Source organism: Lutzomyia longipalpis, chromosome 4 (genome assembly GCF_024334085.1).
Source record: "Lutzomyia longipalpis isolate SR_M1_2022 chromosome 4, ASM2433408v1".
Classification (NCBI taxonomy): Eukaryota; Metazoa; Arthropoda; class Insecta; order Diptera; family Psychodidae; genus Lutzomyia; species Lutzomyia longipalpis.
Genome location: NC_074710.1, coordinates 21622634 through 21647852, shown reverse-complemented (window position 1 = coordinate 21647852; position 25219 = coordinate 21622634). Strand labels below are relative to the sequence as shown.

Below are 25219 nucleotides of genomic sequence, written 5' to 3'. Positions count from 1 at the left end.
GGAATTTAAATCAAGTTTTTAAAGATTTCAGTTTAGATTGAATTTTAAAGTTAATCTGTATTAAAAAAAAAAATTAGATTCGTTTTCTTTGTTGAATTCCAGTGCAAAAAATGCTATAAAATGATTTTATTTATATAAAAGTTAAAAAAAAAATTGGTTCATAAGGGACTTTTAGAACTTTTTAAAGGTTTCAAGAATTTTAGTTGAAAATTTACTTTCCTAAATAATTTTGAATTCCTGGGCAAGCATAAAATATCTTATAAATGCAATAAATTATTACAATTCGATTAATTACTTTGAAAAGCTTGGAAAAGCTGTCTTTTATGTTATTAAATAATTTTCTAGCTGAAAAGCCATATAAAAATTGAATTTTCTTATTGTTTTCAGTATTATCATAAAACCCGGCCGGATCATTTAATAATTGTCTACATTTTGTACAAAAATTATGACTTTTTTGCAAAGATTTTGAAAGAAATTAATAATTATTATCATTGTGTAATAACAACAGTCTAGTAATATATGCTCATGGGTTAGCCGAGTAATATTTTTCTACGCCATTGATGATTTATTACACGTCATTATTTTGTTCAAAACTATGTCAAAAAATTGCATTAAATTAAAATTCTCCATGTTCCAGTTCTCCATGTAATTTCATCATTCAGTGCTGGTGCTAAAATGAAAGTAATTTACTAAAAAAAAGACCAACAAATCGTTTCACAAAAAAGTGGTGTGTCATACTAAAAACAAATTTGTTATCTATGTGAATTAAAATAAAAAAAACGAAGAGCGATGAGACTAATTATTGCATGACTCTGCAACTATACATAATTTCTCTCTTCTGACTGCATTTCCAATTAAATTTCCTCGCCATAACCACGCAGAAGTAAAAAAAAGAAAATTAATAAAAAAAGAAAACATTCTGCATGTTGGAGAATTAGCAAAACATTATTTTTGGGTGATCGTTTGGCAAATTCCCGCCAAAACATAAAGAAATAAAACTAAAAAGGAGCATTTAGAACTAATGAATCATGGACAACTATAGCTTTATTAAGTATTACAATCAGAAGAATAAAACGTTTGTATCGCCTTTTTTTCTACCACTTTATTCTTTTGCTAAAATTTTCATGCATGTTTGCTTTTTTGTGTTTGTGGGTGATTTGGCGTAGAATAGATTTGAGATTTTAGAGAATAATAAACAAAAAACTTCGCCATTCGCTGGTAATTGATTGTCGCGTAATCCGAATACAAAGTGTGGGATTGAAATGATTACAAAAAAACCACAATTTGGCATTGATTTTTGCAAATAAAAGAGCACAAAAGAAACAAATTGAGAGATATAATTCACGAAATATTATGCACATTGTGACTAAACATCAGCAATTTAATACTGCTTTGGCACAATTCTTTGTTCAAGAGACTTTAAGACGTGATTAAGAGATAAAGATGAAGAAAGAGCTTTATGCAGAGCATAAAGGTTTAGTCCCCTTCATGTAATCAAAATTAGTTTGTAAATTATTTAGGGGCATAGTTGAAGATTAAAGAAAATTTGATATATACACTACCCGCGAAAAGTTTCCGAGAAAGGTTAAAGTGGGGTATTCTTGAAGTCAAATTTCAGGTGACTATATCTCCGGCTGTGGTTAACCGATTTTTAAAAATTTATTGGTTTTGGAAAGGTACATTTCTCACCTTTACAAAACTGGTAAATTTTTGGAAATCGGTCAATCCGTTTTTTTTTGGCGGCTATTTTAGTAAATCTGAGTAAAGATACTTTTTTCAGCATTTTACAAATGTTCACATTAACCCCTTTGTATCTCGGCTGCTAGTGTACCGATTTTGATGAGTCGACTATTGTTGGAAAGGTAATTTAATTCCCTTTCCAAATCTGGTAAATTTTTAAAAATCGGTTGACTACAGTCGGAGATATAGCCACTTGAAATTTGCCTTCGAAACTGCCCCGTTTTACCCTCCCTGGAAACTTTTCGCGGGTAGTGTAGGTACATATGTATGTACGTACATTCTACGGGAAAATTCGTATGTTTCCCAGTGCTTTTCCAGAAAATTAATTAATTAATTTTTTATTTAATTTAAAGGCTAAGATGATTATTTTTGTGTAATTTTTGAGGAGTTACCTAATTACAAGAAAAGGAATAATTTTTGGAAAATCGTCTTCATATTCCACTTTCTTCCTCTGAAGAAGGTTTCTTTCATACAGAAATGAATAAACTTCTTTAAAAACTCTTCTATGTTCTGTATTATTAATTTATTTTATTACATTTTCTTTTTATTCTTTAATACTTTCTCTGACGTGTACAAGACAATCTGACGAAAGAAAACCTCAAAATATCTTTTAGGGCTTTTCCATCGTCAATGTTAATTAAATTAGAGACTTGTTATTTATAGAGTCACAAGAACGCAAGAATGAATGTTAAACCCCCTTCATGACATTGTTTGAATTGCATCATAATCTTTTCTTTTGTCCAGAAGAAAGTAAATTTTATTTTTTTTCCAACTTCTTTTAATTCAATTTCTTTTACAAAATATTTTTATTCGATTCGATGCCTTCTTTAGTATGAAAAATAAATTTTCATTTTCATACCACGTCGTGTTTTCCTCCCTTCTTCATCTCAATGTATTATGTTTTGCATTCTTGTAAACGTGTTAATTTATCATGGAAATGATTGTTGGTTTTGTTTGCATTGCTGTTGTTATTGTACCTTATAAATTAGATATAAAAAGGCATGTGATGGTATGTTTGTGATTATGCAAGAAACATAATCGCGTTGATGTTGCACCGGTTGTGGATGATGTGAGAAAATTGGACATCTAATGCTCTTTTATGCAATTGCAATATGCGCAGCAAAAGAGCATTCAAACCATCGCTGCATCATGAATCACTGTCACAGTTTTCTTTAAAAGATTTTTCTTTCAAAGTGCATCAATGACAAATCATTGAAAAATCTTTAAAGGAAAAAGTGATAAATTTTTATTTAATCACACAATGTTATGGAAAGTTTTTCTTCTTACTCGCAGTAGCAAAATTTATTGAATTTGTTGGGTGTTTATTGACTCACTTTCATTTCAAGTGAAATCTCACGCGTATTTTATTCATATTATTATCCCTTTTAGCACATAAAGGAGTTTATTCGTTTTGTGCCAATTTTGTGGCATTCAAGGCAAAGCTGAAATGATGTTAACTGAATACAGAAAAAGTTTCAGAGAGTAAGAAAACATGTTAATGAGACAATCTGATTTTCTATTTTCCTCTAAAAAAAGATGAATACACATTTTCTTTTAAATTCATAAGCCACGCCTATATTGAATTCTTTTTCATTTTTTTTTCGTGCATGAAACAAAGGCATCAGTGATTATTTGATAATTTCGTTTCAGTTCATCTAGATGCATAAGTGTACACACCGCATATGCTTCTTGAGAAATAAGCAAAATATATGGAGGCGTTGCTTCACATTAAGAAGTTTTGCAAAAGAAAATGTTTTTCTTTCACTAAACAGTGTTTATTTTATCATGTATTTTAACGTACAACATTAAAGCATATGCATACATGCTTTACGTAATTCAGATATAATAAATTATCAACACTTTTTTTTAATGAATTTTAAAGGAAAACTGAAATTTTTATTATTCTTTTTCAATGTTTTATGTTGCTTTTTAATATCCAAGATTGAAGCTAATACACATATGCTCTTGCTATAAAAAAAGATAAGTTATAATGAGGGCGTGGTTTAGTATTATGCTCAAATGATTTGGAAATTTTAAATTCTTTATTAGTTTTTTAATGTGTTATTGTTTTCACTTTACATAATCGAAGTTAAGAGCTTATGCGCATATGTTTTATGTACAAAATATCATGATATTCGGGCGTGGTTTTTACTAGTAATTGGTTCTCTACCAAATTCCGATAATAATAAAAAATAATTTTTTAAACTTTCTTTCAATGTTTTTATTATCCACTTTATGAGATTGCAACTTATGAGCATATGCTTCATGCACGAAAAGAATTGAAAAATAAAGTTACAATGAAGGCGTGGTTAATGCATTTTTTCTATAACTTTCATAAGTTTTGAACTCTTTAAAACTCTCATATAATTAGGAGATTGATACATTCTCATGCGCAAAGTCGCCCTGATGTTATAAATCCCGATAGCCCTCTACTAAAATGCTCTCTTTTCAATTAATTTCATTCGTTTTATTTTCTTCTGGCAATCTTCTAAAAATGCTCTCACTATCAGTTCTTGAGCTTCCACAAAAAAAATCTCAATGAATTTATTGGCAATGTTGAAGGTTAAGAATAGTTCAATTAATTTAATTGTGGTTTCATATTGAATCACCATGAATTGCTCATTGTTTGATTGTCTCTTCTATATACGAGAGATGCCTCGCGATGGTGTCTAAATTGTCCGGATAAATGTGACTTCTTTTCCTCTTTCCGCCACTCTGTATAGACAATGTTTCATACAGTTTGAGGTTTTTTCCGTGCAAATTATGTGGCAAAGCCCCCGCCCTCAGAAGTGGAGGACGGCTATGTCTTGTTGAAAATTCCTCACTCAGGTGATTTTTCTTCTAAAAGCAAAATTTTATCAATGGGTTTGTGTTGTGTCTCTATTGTGGAATGTTAATTTGAGCTTCCATTGAAATTCCTCCGTGGTTTTCGACACACCATCAGCCATCGAATGACCGTTAAACTGTAAAATGGTGGAATATTTCTGCTCTTTTATATGGAATTTCTTTTCACGATCTTCGCGCCCACAATGTCTGTTCTCTTTTCATTACCTCTACTTCTCTTGTTCTTCTCCTTCTTCCCCGCGATCATCTTTTGCACTCAATGACTCATCGACGAAATTATGGAACGTCGAGTGGATTCATTGTGTGAAAGGTTTTCCTTTAGTTGAATTTTTTCTTCTTTGCTCAATTTCTGCGTGATAACACCGCGATTTTCAATGGTTTATCAGCGGTGGTGATGGCAAAAATACTCAACGGGAGACGAGAGTTGAGAAGTAAATTCCAGTTTGAGATTAATGTTGGCTGATTAGATTATTTAATTTCGTCATGCTTTGAGTTCTGCGGGTTTCCATTTTTATCCACGACAATTTGGGAAAAATTCCCATGAAAAAATTTTCCAATTTTTGCAAAAAATAGAATAAAAATATTCAACAATGTATGTAAAGTCAAAGAAGCAATAAAAAGAAACATTTATAATTTCAAATAATTATTAATTTAAACAAAAATAATCGAATTAGGGTAAATGTTGTTTTTATTTTTTTTGTAAAATATTATTTACGCAAACATTAATTTGGAATCACCTTCAGTTTCAGAATTATATATTTATGCAAAATAATATACAATGTAACGTATATAATAAATGTATATGTATCTTTAAAAAATATGATTCATGTTTCAAATTGAATAAAACAGTGTTAAATTTACATAGAATTGCTTTGAAGTTTAACGTGTTTAACATATGTATATTTCTTTGAAACATAAGAAAATGTTTCATTGAAGGAAACATCTTGTTTCAGCATCTGTCAACGGCCACTCTCCTAATAGTTAAACATAATGAATTTATACCATTTTATCTATTTTTTTTTAATAAATGTAGTGTCGACATAATTTCATAAAAAAAGAAGTTTGTTCATTTTTATTAAAAATTTTAAACAAATACGTTAGAAAGTTTCGATGAAATGGCCTTTTAACATATATTTTATTGAAACTTTTATTAAAAATGAATAAACTTCTTTTTTATGAAATTATGTCGACACTATATTTATTTTTAAAACATTTAAAATAGATAAAATGGTATAAATTCATTTTGATTAACTATTTAGGGAGTTTTCGTTGACACATACTGAAACAAGATATTTCCTTCAATGAAACATTTTCTTATGTTTCAAAGAAATAAATGTTGAACGCGCGTATTTCAAATGAAAACAGCAATAAACTATTTTAAAGGGTTGAAATTTTATCATTTTTTTTGTAGAACTTCTTTTAACAAAAATTTTTTTTACTCAAAATTTAATGACTTAAGAAAAATATTTATTTTACTAAATGCAAATCTTTCATTACTTATAATGAAATATTTAGTGTTCATATTTCAATTAAAATTATAAGAAAACCAAAAATTGCTTTAAAAAATGATTTCTCTTTCTCTTATTCGCTCATTCTTTCATTCTGTGACATCATCCCGCCAAAAGCAGTTTGTATTTTGTTTATTTTATTTTAAAAAAAATTGTGCCTCAAATTATCGAGTGGTGGACAATTACATGAGCAAATATAGCTTATTGTGCACGTGAAACCATTTTCATGAATTTGAACATCAGCAAGTCGAAAAAAAAAAGAATCTTTTCTTCCCAAAAAATTGATTTCATCACATTTTCTCTCATATTTCGTGCAATTTCTTCATCTTCCCCACTCCCCGAAGTTTTCCTTCCATATGCCGCGAAATTAATATAAAGCAATGAAGAAAAAAATTGAATGACTCCGAATGAACTTGAAACCGCGACGTTCAAAAAAAAAATTCTCGCGACTTGCAATTCGAGGCAAAATGATATTCATTCGAAATCCAATTAGCTAATCACTCTCAATGGATTTCTTTGGGTGTACTGGTTGTGAAAAATAAAATTGAAATTCACTTTCATTATTTAATGGTATGGAGTTACTTTGGTCGAGAGATCGCATCGGGGAACAGCAATTTAGAGCTCTTTTTTGTTGAATTGCTGTGTGATCTATTAGGCGGGAGGAGATGCAATATTGTTAGCTATCGTGTTGATGAGATTTATGTGGTGATGGTGTGCTCTTATGCTTAATTATGTTGCTTTTAACACTCATGTATGGATTATTTTGCATTTTACCACTCTAGTTGAACTTGATGGTATGAAATTTCCTAACAATTTCCCCCCTTCTCCTCTATTCTCTTTGCAGTTCGGGGCGTCGTCAATTGGGGTCAAATGCCTTAGCCAGGTGAGTTCTCTTTACAACATTATGTAGTATCAAGGGGGGTTTATCTGAACAAAATTATTCGGAAATTTTCGGTTTATTCGCAAATATTCGGATGATTTGCAAAAAAAATCAAAATATTGGTTTTTAGCCTCTAAATGGCTCAGATTGAAAAGTAACAATCCTAAAATAATATTTAATTCAAGCCTTAAAAGGGCTAAGTTCAAACCGAATAGTAATTTCACTCCTAATCATGCTAAATTCAAGCCCAAAAAGATTAAATTTAAGCATAAAAATATCTTTTTAGTCTTAAAATGGCAAAATATTGAGGAACAAAAGCTTCAAAAATATTTAATTTAGGCCTAGAAAGAATAAAAAGTAGTAAATTGAACCCAAAACTTGCTTAATTCAGTCTCCAACCTCAAAAAGATTAAAAACTATTAATTATAACCTAAAAAAGACAAAAATTTAGGCCTTAAAAGTGTTAAATTCAACCAAAAAAAAAAAGAATTAATTCAAGCTGATAAATATTTGGTTTTCAGTCCCAAAACAGCTCAGATTGAGGAACAAAACCTTTTTTTTTTTAAATTTTTAAAACTTAAAAAGGACAAAATTCAAACCAAAATATCCTAATTTTTTTTTTAAATTCTTTTTCGGTTTTGAGTTGTTCGGATTTTAGCAAAAGATTTTCATGTGAAATCAAATATTCAGATCTTCAGAAATATTCCAAAGATTCGTTTAAAAAGCCTAAATATTCGCCAGATAAACACCCCTTGTGTAGTATTGTATGTAGAACAATGTGTAACACTTTCGGGTGGCTTTATCAAGAAAAGGGTGGAGGTGTTTAGTGAAAATTTGTCGAAGGTACACGCATTTGTGACCTGAAAAAGAGGCGTAGAAAATACAAAAAAAAATCCGCTGCGGGAGTGATGAGAAAAAAATGGAAAAAAAAATTCCAAAAGAAGAGCATCAGTTCACGCATGTAGGGCTTCTCCCTCATTCTTCATTTTTTTTTTCAAAAAAGAACTCATAAAAAATAATTGTTAAAAAATGATTGTGCTTCCGTTTGTGCAATGAGTTATACAGTGTGTGGATTAAATTCAGTACAACAGGTTGCCGCAAAGGTATTTCTGGGCAACAAAATATGCGCTCTAGAGAGGGGAAACTCATTAGCATATTTTACTTCTAGAGCGGATGTTAGATACACCATCACACACATTGTGTAATTTTACTCCACATTTTGTTTCTCTCTTCGCTCAAAGGGTAAATATCCTCAAAAAAAAAAAAAAAAAAAAGAAATGTGGATTCTTGAGAAGGTTCTGGATGTCTGTCGTGTCTGTTTCACTTCTTGTGCAACGAAGTAGTCATTAGGAATGCCCATGAGGCATGTTTAATGAGGGAAAATAATTTTAATTCCACAAGAATTTAAATTCCCGCCAAAAGCTCAGAGAGTTTATACAATTTGCCTACCTTTAGGAGCTTATAAAACGTACCTCATAGCGTATTTGTCTGCATATAAGCCGGATTAAAAAAAAAAATTTTAACACTAAGGCAGTATTTTATGGCTTAAAAGGAGTTTATTCGATTTACAGCAGGAGAAAAATTTAAAGGAGGCTATTCAGCTATTATGGGAGTTGCCCTGGGCTAAGAAAATAACTTTTAACCAAAAATCAAACTTACAGGCTGTGATTCTTTCTTTGTCAGTGAAATGTGAAGATGGCTGAAAATTGAGGATGAGCAAATTTGGAGGAGAGACTTACTCGCGAGCCGAATCACAGCCAACGCGCAGAAATTTTGAAGAAAGCCTTAATCGTGGTGGCGTTGGCTGTGATTCGGCTCACGAGTAAGTCTCTCCTCCAAATTTGCTCATCCTCAATTTTCAGCCATCTTCACATTTCACTGACAAAGAAAGAATCACAGCCTGTAAGTTTTACTTACCGTTCTTTCGCTTTATACTGTTCCATCCATGCTATATTTAATATCTATCTTTGCAGTTTATATATATTTATCTTTGCATTTTTATATGTATATATAATGTATATATATCTATGCATTTATATATTTTTTACTTTTATATGTGTATACATATATAAAACGCCCCGCTTCGCGGGGCGTTGATCTTATGCAACTGTTATGATTTGACATGTTAACTTTAAAACGCGATATCTCCGGAACGGCTACATAGATTTTCTTCATTTTTGGCATGAAAAAAGATATTATAGCCAGCTATAACATATAAAAATTTGAAGCAATTCTATAAAGCGGTGCTCGAGATATTCATCGAAAACTCATCGAAAATTTTGTTTTCGATTTTAGCGCCACTTGCGGTCATTTTTTGAACTTGCAATGTTCCGAGCAGTTGTAGGGCTCATTAATATCTTTCATTTGAGCCCAAGTTGATTAAAATCGGTCAAGCCGTTCTCGAGTTATGGCCGATTTTCAATGAAAAATTGTGGCGGCCATATTGGCTAAACGGCTTGGCCGATTTTCAAAAATGAGGTATCGTTGGAAAGGTCTTGATGGCCCCTACAACATATCAAAATTTCAGATTTTTAGCTATTACAGACGCTGAGATATAGTGAAAACAAAATTTAGGGGTGTTCCAAAATGGCGGATGGAGGGGTGGGGGGGGTGGATTTGACTTCATAATCGGATGTCTTCCAGTCGATATATGAACTTTGCCGTTGACCGCAAGTCTCTATCTATCACCGTTCTCTCGCAATTTAGCGTTATACTCCGGCCGGCCGGCCGGCCGGACGGCCGGACAAATTTTTGGCGCATACGTTTTTTGGAATGTAGGGACCCTAATTCGTGCTCATCCCAAGTTTGAGCCCGATCTGACGACTTTGCATTTTTGAGTGTACACAGAAGCTGTGCTTCTTTGAAGAAAGAATCACAGCTAAAAACATAACACAGGTAAAAGCCAGCAAAGATTTCATGCTCAAGAAAGGTGACCATAACCGATTTTATCCCTTTAAATGTTTCAAAACATTTGAATTAATGTTTCTTCGATGAATTTTTCACTATACGTCCCTAATTTTAATTTTTTTCGTGGTCTTCAAAAATATCATGCTCATGAATAAAAGTGAATAGACTACTTATTTACAACTAAATCGTCTTATATTAGTAAAATACGGTATGTCTATAGGTTTGCTGAGTGAGAAATTTCGTTATTTCAAATCATGTTTTGCATGTTTCTCAAGCTCGTAGATGAAACAAACGGATTTTTTTGAATTTCTTTAGAGAGAAACGTTTACTCAAGGGGATGGTATAACCTCATTTTCTGTGAAGAAAAGTCACTTTTTGTTGAACAAAATGTATGAGGAATTCTCGAATCTCGCTCAATCTCGACCGATTCCCGAGAAACACTTTAACTTTTTTTATATTAATAATGTTATTTCGATGATGAGATAGGGTTCAATCGAAAGCTAATTAAATGTACTTTCGATTGCAAGTGGAATTGTGCAAACTGATCCCTTCTTTTGATCGGAAGAAACCACTGCCTCACGAAAAGTACTGATTTCTCGGGGTTGGGCATCCCCCTGCGTTTACTAAAATAATTTATTAACCCTTTCGGGACAATGAGAAATGATTTATTTGTTTGCACATCGAAGAAATATTTAGTAATTTCGCAAGATTTCTAACCAATTTTCCTGCATTCTTTGCAGCCACTTATATCGCTCAGCGAGTTTCAACTCGTCCGGAAGGAGCTCCAACTGTGATAACACGGAAGACATGTACAGTGATGTTAGTTTGGATGATGTTCAAGATTTAAATCACAAGGTGAGTGGGTTAATTTTTGTTCTCTAGCCAAAATGTAAACCGCAGAGTTGTTGGCATTTTGGCAAAAATATCAAAAATTCTCTTGCGATAAAAATTAATAAAAAGATCTGATTTGAATTAAAAACTGTTAAGGAGTAAAATAACTCTAATAGGTCTTTTCTACATCATGAAGCACATGGATTTTGATTTTAACGTTGAACTTTTGACGATTGAACAGGGAACGAAATTTTGAATTAAGACTTCTTCTTTTATTTCGAATTTTGTAAAAAATGATTCGAAGCTTATAATAATCAAATACTAAATTGAAAGAAAGAAAAATGAAAAATCTTGCTCTACATTTAATTTATTTTTTGCAAAATAAAAAAAAACTTGCAAAAATTACTTGCAATTTGTCTCAAATTCATGGAATCTTTCACTTGGGAAATTTTCACATTTCACCCAATTAGCCCAGAAGCCAATCTCTCAATTGCGATCTCTAATTAGATGCAAAAGAAAAAATATATAATGTGGAGGGGAAATATTGAAATTTCATTGATGCAACATGATTTTAATTAATAAATTGTGTGGTTATATTGAGAGATTTTTTTTTAAATTCATTTCTTTTACAAAACTCTCGTAGAACATCACAACACCCTTCCACATCATTAGCCAATTGAGTAGTGTTGGTCGAGAGTGATTATATATTGGAGATAATTTGCACAAGTAATGCAATATAGATATTACAAGAGTTTTTCTTTTAATATATTTGTAACATAAATTGAGTTTTTTTCTTTATAAATCCTGAAGTAAAAATCTTATTTTATTCCCTATAGTCAATGTTTTCCGAAAGTTTTCTTGTTTTAGTCCTTTTACATGTTTTCATTCATCTCCAAAATGCCCACAGGATTTTCCACGTGCAAAAAAATACAATTAATTTGGAAAAAAAGTGCGAGTTGAAGAGTAAAATAAATGACGTTGGAGACAGATAAGTGAAAGGGATTTTCTTCATGTATAAGCATAATGTTGTATGTGAAATGACCCTTTTGAAAATGCCACCATATAATCGCACCCACGAATTTCACTGCACATGATTTATGATATTTTAATGGAATTTTTTTTCTGTTTTTCGAGAAGAGAAATATTTATTCCATCAAATGCATTTGTTGAGAGAAGTATAAATTTTATCTCATATGTGTGTGCTCATGAACAAAAGGAAATGTTTCTCATCTGTGAGGTCTTTTATCATGAACACATTTTCTTGATGCGAATTGTGCGGCAAATTGAAGGCAGGAAGTTGTGTTATGAAAGACCCCACACTATGGGGCACACAGATTTTGCTCCTTCTAAACAAAATGGAGCAGAGAGATTGTTTTAAAGAAGAAAAAAAAGCACAGAAGAGAATAATTTGTGTGTTTGAAGTGCATTGAATTTCATTGATATTTGTGTCGTTTTGGTGCAGCAGCATGAGGAGGTGAGCCACAGTTGAGGAGGAAGCTGTATACGCGCGCGGAGGAAGCCCACGTGAAGATTGTGGGTGACATGGGAGGTAGTTTATATTGCAAAATAATTTTCAATTTCAAGCACGAAGATACGCGGTAAGAGAGGAAAATTATCGAGACTCTCATGATCGTGGCTATTCCTTTACGAAGCCAATGCAGCATTTATTGATGATGGAATTTTCAATTCATCAGACCATAACGTCTGTTCTTCGTCTCTTTTTTTCTCTCTCAATCATTCATTTCCTCCCCGGGGGGTGGATTTCGCAGACTTTTTGACTTGCCAAGTGGAAACATTGTTGTTTGTGTAAATTCATAACTTCTCTGAGTGATTTCTCAGAGATTCCCCTCCTCGGTCAATTTTCCTCCTTTTAACGTCTTTGGTCAAGCTTTACCTTTCGTGATCATGCTACATATAATGCTGCCTTGCTAAGAAATACTTATATATGATGGATCCACCAGAGAAATTCTATATTTCACTGATTTCGCATAAAATAGAAGAATGTGCACGATAAATTAGCAGAGTGAAGAAATAATATAATACAACATTGATTCAACCAGAGAGATCATACAGTTAAGAATTGTTCTCATTAAGCATTTGTGAATCACCACACTGCACAGATTCCGCGTATACAAGAATCTCTTGCATTTTATAAAATGAAATAAAAAATAGGAAGGAAAAGAAGTTGAATTTTATAAAAAAAAAAGTTAGAAATGGTTGCTGCCCCTCCTTCATTTAACATAAACACATGGAATTAATTGTACAATTAAAATAAACTCTGAAAGAGATATTTTTTCAGTTCTATTTGAAGAAGAATATTTTCTTTTATCTTCAAGACACCCCACATCGTCTCTTTTTTTTCAAGAATTCTGAAGAGGAGGAATAAAAATTGTCTGAGAGTGTGAATAAAATATTTGTATATTCACATATTGAAAGCAATTAACCAGATGACATCATTTTCACGAGACAGAGAGAAAGAGAATCCTCTTCATGCTCAAGTTGAAAATAGATTTTCATGAGAATTAACCAGACACTTTTGAAATCCTCTCCCGGAAAAGTGATTGAGCGGAGTGGTCTTCTATTGCCAAGCTCAAGTGGCCCAGAAAACTCAATTTGCAAAATCCTAAAGTTTTTTTTTTGCACACAGAGAAATGCTTCCTCCATTTAGATACAAAAATATTTGATTTTCTTTCATTTATTCTTTCAATTTACGTTTTTGTAACAAAAAAGTGCAAAAAACGAATTTTAAGATGCTTCGAAAGGATTCAGGTAAAATCGAAGTTTCGAAATAAGACTGATTCTTTGGACATTAATTTCCCATAAAAATACTTGGTGTTGGTCACGAAATGGAACACCAACTAGTATTTATGATCTTTAAACGAATATTCTATAAGAAAATTTCGTGTAAGGAAATTATTAAAAATTATAAAATTAATGCCAAATAATTTTTAAAATCAAAAATCTTCTCATCCACAAAAAGTCAGCGCCATCTATTGGTAAATGCCATTGCGTTAATATGGAAAATTTGTCTGGCATTGTAACTTATTTAGAGTTAGAATTTTTTAAAGTCAGAAATGTAATTTTCCTCTCGTAAGACTTTTAATGAGACATGATTTCTTACTTTCCATGCTTATTATTTTTCTCTGGGAATTTCAGTTATTTTCTCACAAAAAGTATTGAATATGTAGCATAATTTTCCTTAAAAAAAATTGCAAGGATTTCCTAATTTTCCGTTTTTATTTGAATGTTAGATTTTTAATGAGTTCAAACTTCAAACGTTGTATCTGTATTCAAACTTATTTCTCTCAGTGTACTAACATATTCTGCTAATGGGGGCTAATGGGTTAATTTGTGCACATTTCTGCATTAATGTTTTGTATAGGATATGAATCATCTTGCGCACTGAGTTTACTCTATTTCTGTGACTGTTTATTGAACTTTTGACTCGTTGCTGCTGAACGTGGAAAAATGATTAATTTTCTCTAAAAATCTGTATTTTCCCACCCACCCACACACATTTCATACTGAAAATTTAATCGAGAAAGATTTTTTCTGTGGCGTGAAAAATATACAAAGTTCGTCGATGAAGACGAAAGCATTGCGCGGGCACTTGATCGCCGCAACATCTCTTCGTGCCAAGCCGAGAAATGTTAATTTTAGTTAAGTAAAGTAATGGTTGTGTTTTTATGGGTGTATTTGTGGTGCTTTTTTTCAGTGTATTATGTACACATTTTATTGTTGGTTGGTTGTTAGCTCAAGTCAAGTTGGATTGGCGTTTGCATTAAGGGGGAAAAGCAGTTTTTTCACGACCGTCGCGTTGTTTGGATTGAATTCAATTTCAATCGAGTACCTCTCTCGCCGTTTTACCCACAATACAATTTTCGTTCATTTAAAAGTCTCTTTTCATGCTAAAAAAAAACACATTCACATATCAAATTGACTAATTTAGTAGCAATTTAAGGTGATTTGCAGTGTAGTGTACGTACATGTACAGTTGAAGACATCTTGAGACTCTTTCTCCTGCACATCTCATGCGGTGGCCAAGACGTGGGCCCCGTGTATGTGCTTAAGATCAGTGAAATGTGATTAAATTTCAGTGACAAGAAATTTAAATTTTCTCAAAAGTATTTTGTGGTGTTTTCTGTGAAGAGAAAGAAAATCCATTTGTGGAGAGTTTTGTGAGAAATCAAAATTAATTTACAATTTTATGTAAATTCCAATTCAAAAAAAATTTAAATTGTGATGACCCCTAGTTTTTAGCTTATCTTGTGTCTGTGTAAAGAAAAAAAAATCCACCTGATTTTGTGAGAAAATATTTCACAATCATTTTGAAGGAGAACCTGATGGAATATTTATCCTGATCGAAGCTTGAAAAAATTCAAATTTTATTTTGAAAAACAAATAATTAAATATTTGCAAAGCTCTGCGTGGTATTTGCTAATTTTTGAACACACAGACGAATGAGGATGGTTAATAAAGAGCTGGGAGTGGTCGCTACCAGCCAATTTACCATCTCATTGAAGTCAATTTTGTCCAATAAAAGTGTATGATCCATCCACACAGTCATTGGCACAATGTGATTCTCTTCTTCTCCTCCCCGCAAATCTTTGTATTTAATCAATCTCTTGACCCAGTGGATGGTTAATTGAATTTTATTTAAAAAGCTAATACTTTACGCCTCGCCTCTGCACTACAACATAAAGTATTTTCCTTTCATATACCCACACAAGAAGAGTTTAACACTGATAACGCCTTCTAATCAGGCGACATTGTTTATGCTGGGCTATGGCTTTTTCCAGCTGAAAACAACTTGTGCAAAAATTGGGGCTTTTTCCTTCAAACAGTTTCATGCGAAAAATATTGATGCGCTCTTTGCCTTTTTTTTTTTTTTTTTTTTTTTTTTTAATAAAAATGGGACCATACAACTGTGTTAGTTAGAGCTTAGAGCTCAAAAATACATGAGAAACAATTAAATAATTTTTATACGTTTTAAAAGAAATGTCAAATGTTGGAATAAACGTCAAATGTTAGATTAGAAATGTCAAACATTTGAAGAGAGCCGTTAAGCATTTGGCGAAAAGCGTCACATTAGACAAGGAATGTCAAATATTATACAAGAACTGTCAAGTTTTAGATAAGAAACGTTAAACTTACGACAAGAACTGTCAAATGCTAGATAAGAAACGTCAAATATTATACAAGAACTATCAAACGTTAAAAAAAAGAATCCTCAACCAATAGAAAAGAAATGTCAAGCTTTAGAAAAAAATGTCAAAAGTTAAACAAGAAACGTCACATGTTAGAATGGAAACGATAAATGTCAAATAAAAATCATTAAAAAAGAATCGTAAAATATTAGACAAGAAACTTAAAATATTAAATAAGAATTATCTATGAGCCGAAAATAGTCAAATAATAAATAATAACCATCAAATGTTAGATAAAAAACATTAAATATTAAGAAAGAAACCTACACCGTTAAAAACAATATCAAACATTAGTATAAAATGTCAAATATTAGACAAGAACCGTCAAATGTTGAATAAAAAACATCAAACATCAGATAATAACTGTCAAACGTTTGAAAAAGAAACGTCGATTATTAGACAAGAATTGTCAAACATAAGAAAAGGAATTATAAGAAAGAATTGCACAAATTGTCAAAAATCTGCTTATTCAAATAAAACAGCCGTTAAATAGGTTTAGTAATCTTCATAAAAAAAAGATTTTGTTTAAATCTTTAAAATTAACTTCTTGCTACGCCCCTGGCTCAACAAGCATACATAACCGATTTATTTAATATATCAGGGTTTTTATATAAAACATTGAAAGAGAAAAAATTGCCTTCATACCTAATATTTTGAGAAAATAAATTTGTAAAAGTGAAAATTGTGAATGAGATTGTTATGAAAAATCGCTGGCAATTTTCAAGATCACAAAGTCGTGACTATGCAGAAGTCAGTAGAGAAGAAGTTGAGAGACTTTCCCACAAAATCTCAAGAAAGTTAACTGTGCAAGACACCGTCAAAAGAGGGGAAAAGTAACAAATTTCAATGAACTCTACCGATTTTTCTTTTCAAATAAATTACTTTTAAGCACAAAATTTTATAAAACTCATAAGATTCCCTCTCATTTGGCTAAAGTTTTCAACAAACTGTCTTCACTTCTTCATGAAAAAAATATTGCGATCTCATTTTCCAAAGTGGCTCTTTGCTGTTCATCTCTTTATAGTCACCTCTTATATCATGCTCGTTTTGCTGTGAAAATGCAAGATGAGAAATGGAGGAGACTTCTTGTAGAGTAAATAAAAAGGCAATTTTTAATGGTTCATTTGGATGGATGTGCTGCAATTAATTTCTGTTACATATTCTCCACATTGATGGAAGAGATTGTTTGCCAGAGAACTCAATGCGCGGGACATTCAAAACAAATGTCTTTTGGAGTTTCCATTAAAAACATTTATCACTCTCTTTTTGCATTTTCCATTTATTTTTGCGCACAATTTCACCTTCTTCTTGGCTAACAAAGTGATGAAGGTTTGTGGAAAGATGAAAAAGATCTCAACTGTGAGAGTCTTTATGCCAAAAAAGGGAAGAAAAATTGTATTTCAATGGTTGATACCCAGAAGAGAAAAGAAAATATATGTAGAAGAAAAGGTAAATTATGAGATTTCTGCAATGTATGACTTTGAGACATTGAATCTCAATCTTTTTCACCGAATCCATTGAAGTAGAAGTAAAATGCAAAAGTCTCCTTTTTCCCACAGAAAAATGATGAAGAAATGTCTGAAATTTTCACACGAATGCATCATACAAAAATCATCACATGTTTTGCTAAAAAGCCATTAAGTTAACCCTTTGATGGCAATCAAATCTTTATGGATTTAGAATGGTTTTTCTTTTGTATAAAAAGTGCTTAATGAAATATTTTTCGTGAAATTGAGTTTTATATTAGAATAACATAAAAAATAAGTAAAAGAGAAAAAAAAACCAGACAAGAGAGTAGCTGAGAGAACCAGAGAGTATAATGATTTAGTCTTAGCTTTAACAGTTGGAGGAAACGAATTTCTAACCTCAAACTTTGAGCTTAATTTCTATCATAAAGAAAACATTTTTCCAGATTTTCTTTTGACGAATCCGCCTACACATGTAGAATCATCATAGAAGTAGAATTTATTAAAATAAGTTGGATAGATTTTGATGTATGGCGGTTTAAAGAGATCAAATTGGCAGCAAGTACCAGTTTTGTCCTCCAGTGTTAACCTTCGTTGAACGCAGTGGCGTGCGTAATAACTGTGAGTCTGATGGTCAGAGGTTACTGGGAAAGTTGTCCCCACTAAATTTATTACATTGAAATCTCCTAAGTCATAAAAGGGTTAATAAATGACTAATTGTTTTAAGATTTTTTCAATAATTTCACATTGAGTTTTTATTTAAGAACTTTTTCTTCCATTCTGTCTGAGACTCTTTAATTTTTCATTAAAAACATTTTCTTGGCAATGAAATACAAATAAAAGTTGTTTTCATGTACCATCGCACAGTTATATAGTTTTTCAACCCGTTAACCCAAAGTGAACAACATGTGTGTTTGAAAGACATTTTCCTTTGCTTAAAACGAGGCAAAAAAAGAACCAAAAATTACGCATGAAAAGAAATCAACGCAGAGTTGGTGCGAAAGGAGGTGTTGAAAATGGAAAGAAAGAAAATTTATTGACGAGAGATAGTGAAACGAGAGGAAAATCCATTGAGAATCTTTCATTAAAATGAAAAAGGTGTTGATGAAGAAAAGAAAGTCATCATTGAGGAAATTGTTCACGATCGTGTTTGAGATCACGAGATGATTAGTCAGTTAGTTTTTTTCTTCTTTTTTTTTCATAACTTATTCTCTCAATAATACTACAAAACTATAATAAATTAGTAGGACAATGCACCTGCTTAAGAATTTTTTATTTATGAAGAAGAAGGAAAAAATAACGTCTTTTATCCATTTTAAATCACATCATGAAATACTTTGCTTAGTTTTTTGCACATAAAACATAATGCAGCAGGAGAAATATGAGACGTAGACGGTATACCTATTAAATGGAGATTTAGATGATTTCTCAATGTACGTGAGACTTCCGTGGTGAAAAGATTTTCGCAAAGGTAGAAAAATGCGCGTCTTTTATCGCAAATCAAGGTCAAAGTGGAGAAAAAGGCGCACGTTTTTCCATAAAAAAAATTAAAGAGAAAAACTTGAGAAAAATTGAACGATGATCTTAATGAGATCGCATGATCTTTGTGTGTTGAACAGAGACTCAATTGTTTGATCCTCACCCCTAAAATGGAAATAATTTTATTCCAAGGCTACAAGAACCAGATCAATGGAAGCTTTTTAGCATAAAAAAAATCACTAAAGAAAATGTTTTGAAAGAAAAAAAAAAGTATCAGAAAACTTTTGTGGTGGCATCGTGGAGGAATAATAAAAAAAGAATTTAAATGAAAATTAATTGAGAAAATTATTAGAACGTGTAAGAACTTGAGGAAGCAGAACGAAAGCCATAAACATGCTTAATTTGTCTCTTTTATGTCTCTCAAATTAACAATTTATTCCCTCAGTCAGTGAAAATTCCCGCCCAAAAAGAAAATATATTTTTTCCAACCATAACGAGTACATTCTATTGCAGAAAAAAAAATTACCGAAGATAGTGTGAAGGAAAGATTGATAAGAACATCCATCAATGTGCGATAAGAGCGCTCTGTACAGATCAATGCAAAAAATCATATCGCATTGAAAATCTCCGCAAGAAGACAATTTCATAATGAATGAAATGAAATAATATAAAGTGAATGAGAAACATTAAACATTTTACCGTTACAATAAACAGAGATTTAAAATCTTAATGGTTTTCTTTTGCTTAATAAGGAACGTGTTGTCTGTGTGAGAAAGTGCTCTGTTGGACAAGTGTTTTATGCCGTAAGATATGTTCAAATGCAACCCAATTTATTATTCAATTTAAAACACAAAGCTTTGGAGACATAAATCGAATTTATTACTTTTCGCACTTTGAAAAGAAAAAAAAACTATTCAATCGCTTTAAGACAATTTAGAGAAAAGTAGTAGTGAAAAAAATGAAAGCTTTTTTCTGATCTTTTTTGCAAAATAATTCTAAAATGACAATTTCGTAAAATTGAATTTATTTTAGGACAAAATACAAATTTTTGGATTTATTTCTTAATTAAAAACTATTAAATTAATGTAAGAAAAAATACGGACCAGCCGGGTTTTATTTTACAACTACAAGAATTTTACTGACAATGTTCTTTTTTATACGCTATTGTAAAAAATTCTCACATAACGTTCTTTTGACAATTACTCAGCTGGCAAAAGGACTGCAAACAAAAAGCAAAATAATTCTGAAATGACAATTTCGTAAAATCGAATTTATTTTAGGAGGAAATACAAATTTAAGAAAATTAAATAAATGTAAGAAAAATGTGTAGAAAATACGGACCAGCCGGGTTTTATTTTACTACTCCATAATTAAATTTTCAATGTTTCTTAGACCCCTGAGGTAGCTCAGTTCCCTGAAGAATTTTCTGATAATTTTTTATTTTATACGCTAATGTAAAAAATTACAATTACCCAGCTGGCAATAAGACTACAGGCCAGCCGGGTAGACATTTTCAGTTAGAACCTTTGGGTTTCAATTGGACGTTTTACGGCATTTCTTTTCAAACGTTTGACATATGTATTTTAACGTTTTTTAAAGTTCTTAGGACTTTTTGGCAACGTTTTACATCCCTTTTTTTTTATCTATAACGTCTTTTTTAACGTTTGACGTTTTTTAAGAGTTAATAAGGTATTTTTTTTAGACTGAAAATAATTTATTTTGATCTCTAAATAAAAATTTATATGGATTAGTCTTTTATGCTTTTTATATACGCCATTAGTATTTTGCAAAGTGACAGTTACATGTAATTTTTTACAGTGTATAAAAATGAGAACTGCTAAAAGCGTCATCAGACGTACAATGGGTTAAAATACGTTAATCTATTAATTAGTAATTTAAAATAAAAACCAAAAAATCAAATTTTTGACCTTTTACTGCTTTCATTTCAATGTTTTAGTTTTTTTTTTGATTAACTTGTAGGTAATTATTAAACTACATACAAAAATACTTTCTTAGCAAACTAACAAAGAAATTTGCGTGTCAACATATTTCCTACATTTTATACCAACATAACTATCTTCTGACAAAAATAAAATACTAAATCATATTACTATTTTGAAGAAAAATGCATTGAATGATCGTAAATATGCAGAATGACAATGAGAGGAGGATGAGGGAAATATACAAATTATGTTGTTAACACTTTCTCAATTGTTGTGTGAAAAAAAAAATACATTTTCATTGCTGGGAATGAAAGAAAAAAGAGATCACTCTCAGTTTCAATTCACATTTTGGGTGTGCAAAGAGCGCATTAATTAAATTCCACCCGTGAAAATTGATTCAGGTGCAAAAGAGAAAAGAAAAGCTTCAATAAAGGTGTTTCGGGGGGAAGGGGGCAGAGGAGGTAGAGTCTGTTTGGTTTTGGTTCAGTTAAATGATGATGGAGGGGAGGAAGTCTCGTTTTTTTCGCGAGGAAATGGCCAAACATTGACGATTCATTGATCACGAATGGAAGTTTGGAGGAAGTTTTGATCTCAAAGTGTTGGGAGATTTATTTAGAGAAAATAAATCATTTTCCTCTCTAAAAATTTGTGCTGATTGTGATGTATTTTCTCACAGAAAAAAGAATAATTTAAATTTATATTAAATAGCATTGTGTGGGGCACGTGAAGAATTGGTGTGAAAAAAAAGTGCGTTGTTGTTAAGTAAGAAGAAAAAAATGATGATGAGACACAATCACCTGAAGGAACCAACTTAAGGTGCAAAAGTGTGTGAGTGTGGCTGCGGTGTTGAGTTTTCTGGGGTGAAAGTGTGGAAAATCATGACGACACCCGAATCCCGGAGTCAGCCAGAAAGTTTGGATTTGGATTATGATCTCTGGCAGGGCCAATTTGAATTTATCGGTCCAATAAATACAAATGGACGCACATCGAGTGTCGAAGATCTCGATTTAAGTTGCCAACAGCACGCATTTGACAAAAATCGCGCCATTCTCGTGGACGAAGAGACCTTCCTCAGTCTCAACGCCACCGAATCATCCACGGAAAGTGACGACGAGCACGGTGTACGATCATCCGGGCCCCATTCGGGATTTTTCATTGATGATTGCGATCGTGGTACCCCAGATACGCTGAAAGACGAAGATTTTACGCATCGCAGCAACGTTGTCAGCCCAAAGGGGCTGGTGGAAGCTAGTCAAGATAGGCTAATAAGTGATCTCGTTGAGATCAATAATGTGAAAAATAATCTCAAAAATAACAATTTGCGTCTCATTGCGGACAATCAGAAACTACTGCGGACAACAACGCCCAAATTGAATGGCATCAGAGCTGAAGTTTGCGATTCTCTCAACGAACAAGTAGGTTTCCTCCCCCGCCCTCAGATATTACCACGAAAATCCCATTTCGATCGTGATCATTAATCGTGCTTTATGATCTTGAAAATCATATTATTCCTTCCACTATACGTTTCTCAATTCCGTGAGAATTCCGTGTGCAACTTTAGGCATTATATGAGTTGTTTTGCTCACATTATTTCATAATATTTTATTTTTAGCTATATAATCTCTTTTTTTAAGTGTCTGGGCGCCTTTAAATCTCCCTGAAAAAAAAATTGTCACATTTTTGCACTGATAGAAATTATGCGAATGAATTGAATAAATATTTTTTATAAAAGTTGGTAAAATGTGGTAAATGGTTATTTACTATAAATTATTTTTCAAGTAGAATTTTTTTAAATTCAACATTCAATGAACAAAGTATACAATTCAAATTAACTTTGCACCAAGGTTTCACCTCGTATAAGAGTGGTAACCAATGAAAACACTGCTGGAATTTCTTATCCAACAAGTCAGTAGAAAATGAACTATCTTTTGTTTTTATTTTTTTTCTTGTAAAATGTAGTATTGGTTGCTTTTCTATTGCGATAAAAGATCAAAACATAACCTATTTAATCGGAAAAGCATTTTTTTTTTACATATATTTATGGTGTTTTCGATTTATTTAAGGAACAGAAGCGTGGGGACATAAGCATGGGGTAAAATGTCAAATGTGATTTATCTCAATTATCTTTAAGCAAATCATGAAAAACTGAGAAGAATTTGCTACACAAAACCTAAAAAAAACTTTTTCATTAAAATTTTAATTGATGAATGATAGTTAAAGTTATAACTATCATTGAAAGGTAAAGAAATCTACGTCTTATTAAGTTTCGATATTTTTTAAAACTTTTTTACATCAATTTTGCAAAAACCGTACAAAAAATATTAAATTAATTTAAAATAAAAAAATAATATAAAATTTTTAAACCTTTGAGCTAAATATTTGTAAAGTTAGCAGATATTTTTCACTTTGTGAATTACTAGAAATTCAAGAAAAAATGTCCGATAAGATTTTGATTATGGGAAAGGGCATCGGAGTTGTTTGAAATACGGAATTTTCATTAGTTTGCAAACTTATCTTCTGTCTTCTTGATAAGAAATTCCTCAGCTTAAAGATTAGATTCGTTAATCAATATTTTATCTGGCTGTGTCAACAAATAGAGACAAAAATGGTTCGATTTTAAGCCCCGTCGAGCTTTTTTCTTAAACATTTTCTCCAGAATTAAGAAAACATTAAATTATTTTATTATTTTACAAAATGTTCCTTTTAATTTTTTACTTTAAAAATAGTAAAAAATGTTGTAGGTCAGCCGGGTTCTATTTTTTCGACGTATGCCTACTACAATTTATTACATTGCCATCGAGTAAAAAAATAATTGTCACAAAATTATATTTTACCAACTTTACCAACTATTTCTTTCAGTGTTTTCATAATAATATGTAATTCAATCATATAAAAAAAATCAAAAAATGAAAAGAATTTTCTTAAGGGAATTCGCAAGAGAATTTTTGATTAAAAAAAAACAATTTATTAAATAAAGAAAAATCTCCGAGAAAATAACTAAAAATAATTTATTTCATCATTTCAGCTCGAATTGCTGCAGCGACAGGTAACAAATTTGGCTGATTCACAGAACAACGTGGAGGACATCACGACGCGCACCAAGACGGAATATGCGGTCCTCCAGGCGCGCTATCACATGCTCGAGGAGCAGTTGCGGGAATGTGAGATGCGCGCCGAGGAGAGGATCGCCGAGGAGCAGCGCAGGAATCGTGAGCTGCTGGCACGGATGGAGCGTGAGGCGCAACTGCAGACGGAGAATTGTCAGATAAAGGTGCGAACGGTGGAGAAGGAGGCGACAGCACTGCAGGAAGAGGCCCACCGGCTGCGAATTCAGTGCGATAAACAAGCAGCTGATCTCCATGCCACGGAGGAGAAGCTTGAGATCACCAAGGATAACTATACGGCACTCCAGCAGGAAGTTTTGGAGCTGCAGGCGCGCGAGAAGAAGTTGCTGGCGGAGAAAGTTGCCACAGAGGAGTTGATGCTGGAAATGAGTCGGGAGGTGGATCGACTGAGGAGCGAACGAGGTCCAGCCATGCCCACCACGTCCCCGGAATCCATAAGACTGGAGGAGTTACATCAGGAGCTCGATGAATTGCGTCAAGTTAACAAAAGTGAGTCTACATAATCTTAAGAATAGAAGAAATCACAAATATCTCTTAAGTCGTTAGAAGACGTTACATTTGAATTTTCTTATCAATCGCGGAGAGATTTCTGAGTTTGTTGCTTTCAAGGATGGGATTCCCCGAAGATTTAGTATTTGCTCTCAATTCAGCTCTTACATTGATGTCTGCCTATAGGGGGGTTTAATCTAGCTCCAGTAGGTTCTTATCAATTTGTTTTCTTAAAAATAAACGAAAAGAAAAACACGATGATTCCGGGAAAATTCCTTATCGGAGTTATGAAATACAAATAATTCAAATTTCTCTCTGTGAGATGTTGAAATGAATTGATAAGGAATTTATTCTTTAAATTAAATAAAAATGATTTTAGATTTTTTTGCAATCAATTAGGGACAATTATTTAATTTTAATGATCATTTTTAATAATTTTTTTTTATTAAAATTACAGAATTAAAAAAATTTTAATTTTATGATTTAACAATATATATTTTTGATTTTTGAAATTCCTAATTTTTTTCATTATAATTTTATTTGATTTTTAATTTAATTTTAATTTATTAAAATTTTAGTTTTTAATGAATTTTGAATTAATTTAACAACTAACTTTGAATTAATCTATTTGTTAATAAAAATTTGAACTAAAAACTAATTTACAAACAGAATGCATTAAAAGTTTTTTTTTAGGAGCAAATAACCGTTTTTAGTGATTTTTTAAAGTTTTCAAGTTTTCTATTTTTGTTAAAATAATTTTGTTTTATTGATATTGAATAATTAACAAGATCAAATTTTTA

General features: G+C 31.7%; 1 protein-coding gene across 19 annotated transcripts in view; it reads left to right on the top strand.

Annotated features, from left to right (window-relative positions):
• The window catches only part of LOC129794910 (rab11 family-interacting protein 3), a 49156-nt gene that overhangs the window by 20372 nt on the left and 3565 nt on the right, over positions 1-25219 (top strand). For 7 of the 19 annotated variants that reach the window (XM_055835837.1, XM_055835828.1, XM_055835836.1 and 4 more), the window contains 3 exons: positions 6937-6975; positions 10620-10734; positions 23831-24419. In XM_055835837.1, coding sequence (XP_055691812.1) covers positions 6937-6975; positions 10620-10734; positions 23831-24419 — 743 coding nt within the window. Of the gene's footprint in view, positions 1-637; positions 1076-6936; positions 6976-10619; positions 10735-11059; positions 15015-21513; positions 22221-23830; positions 24420-25219 lie in introns of those variants that run through there. The other 12 variants (XM_055835844.1, XM_055835842.1, XM_055835840.1 and 9 more) reach the window with 8 other exon arrangements.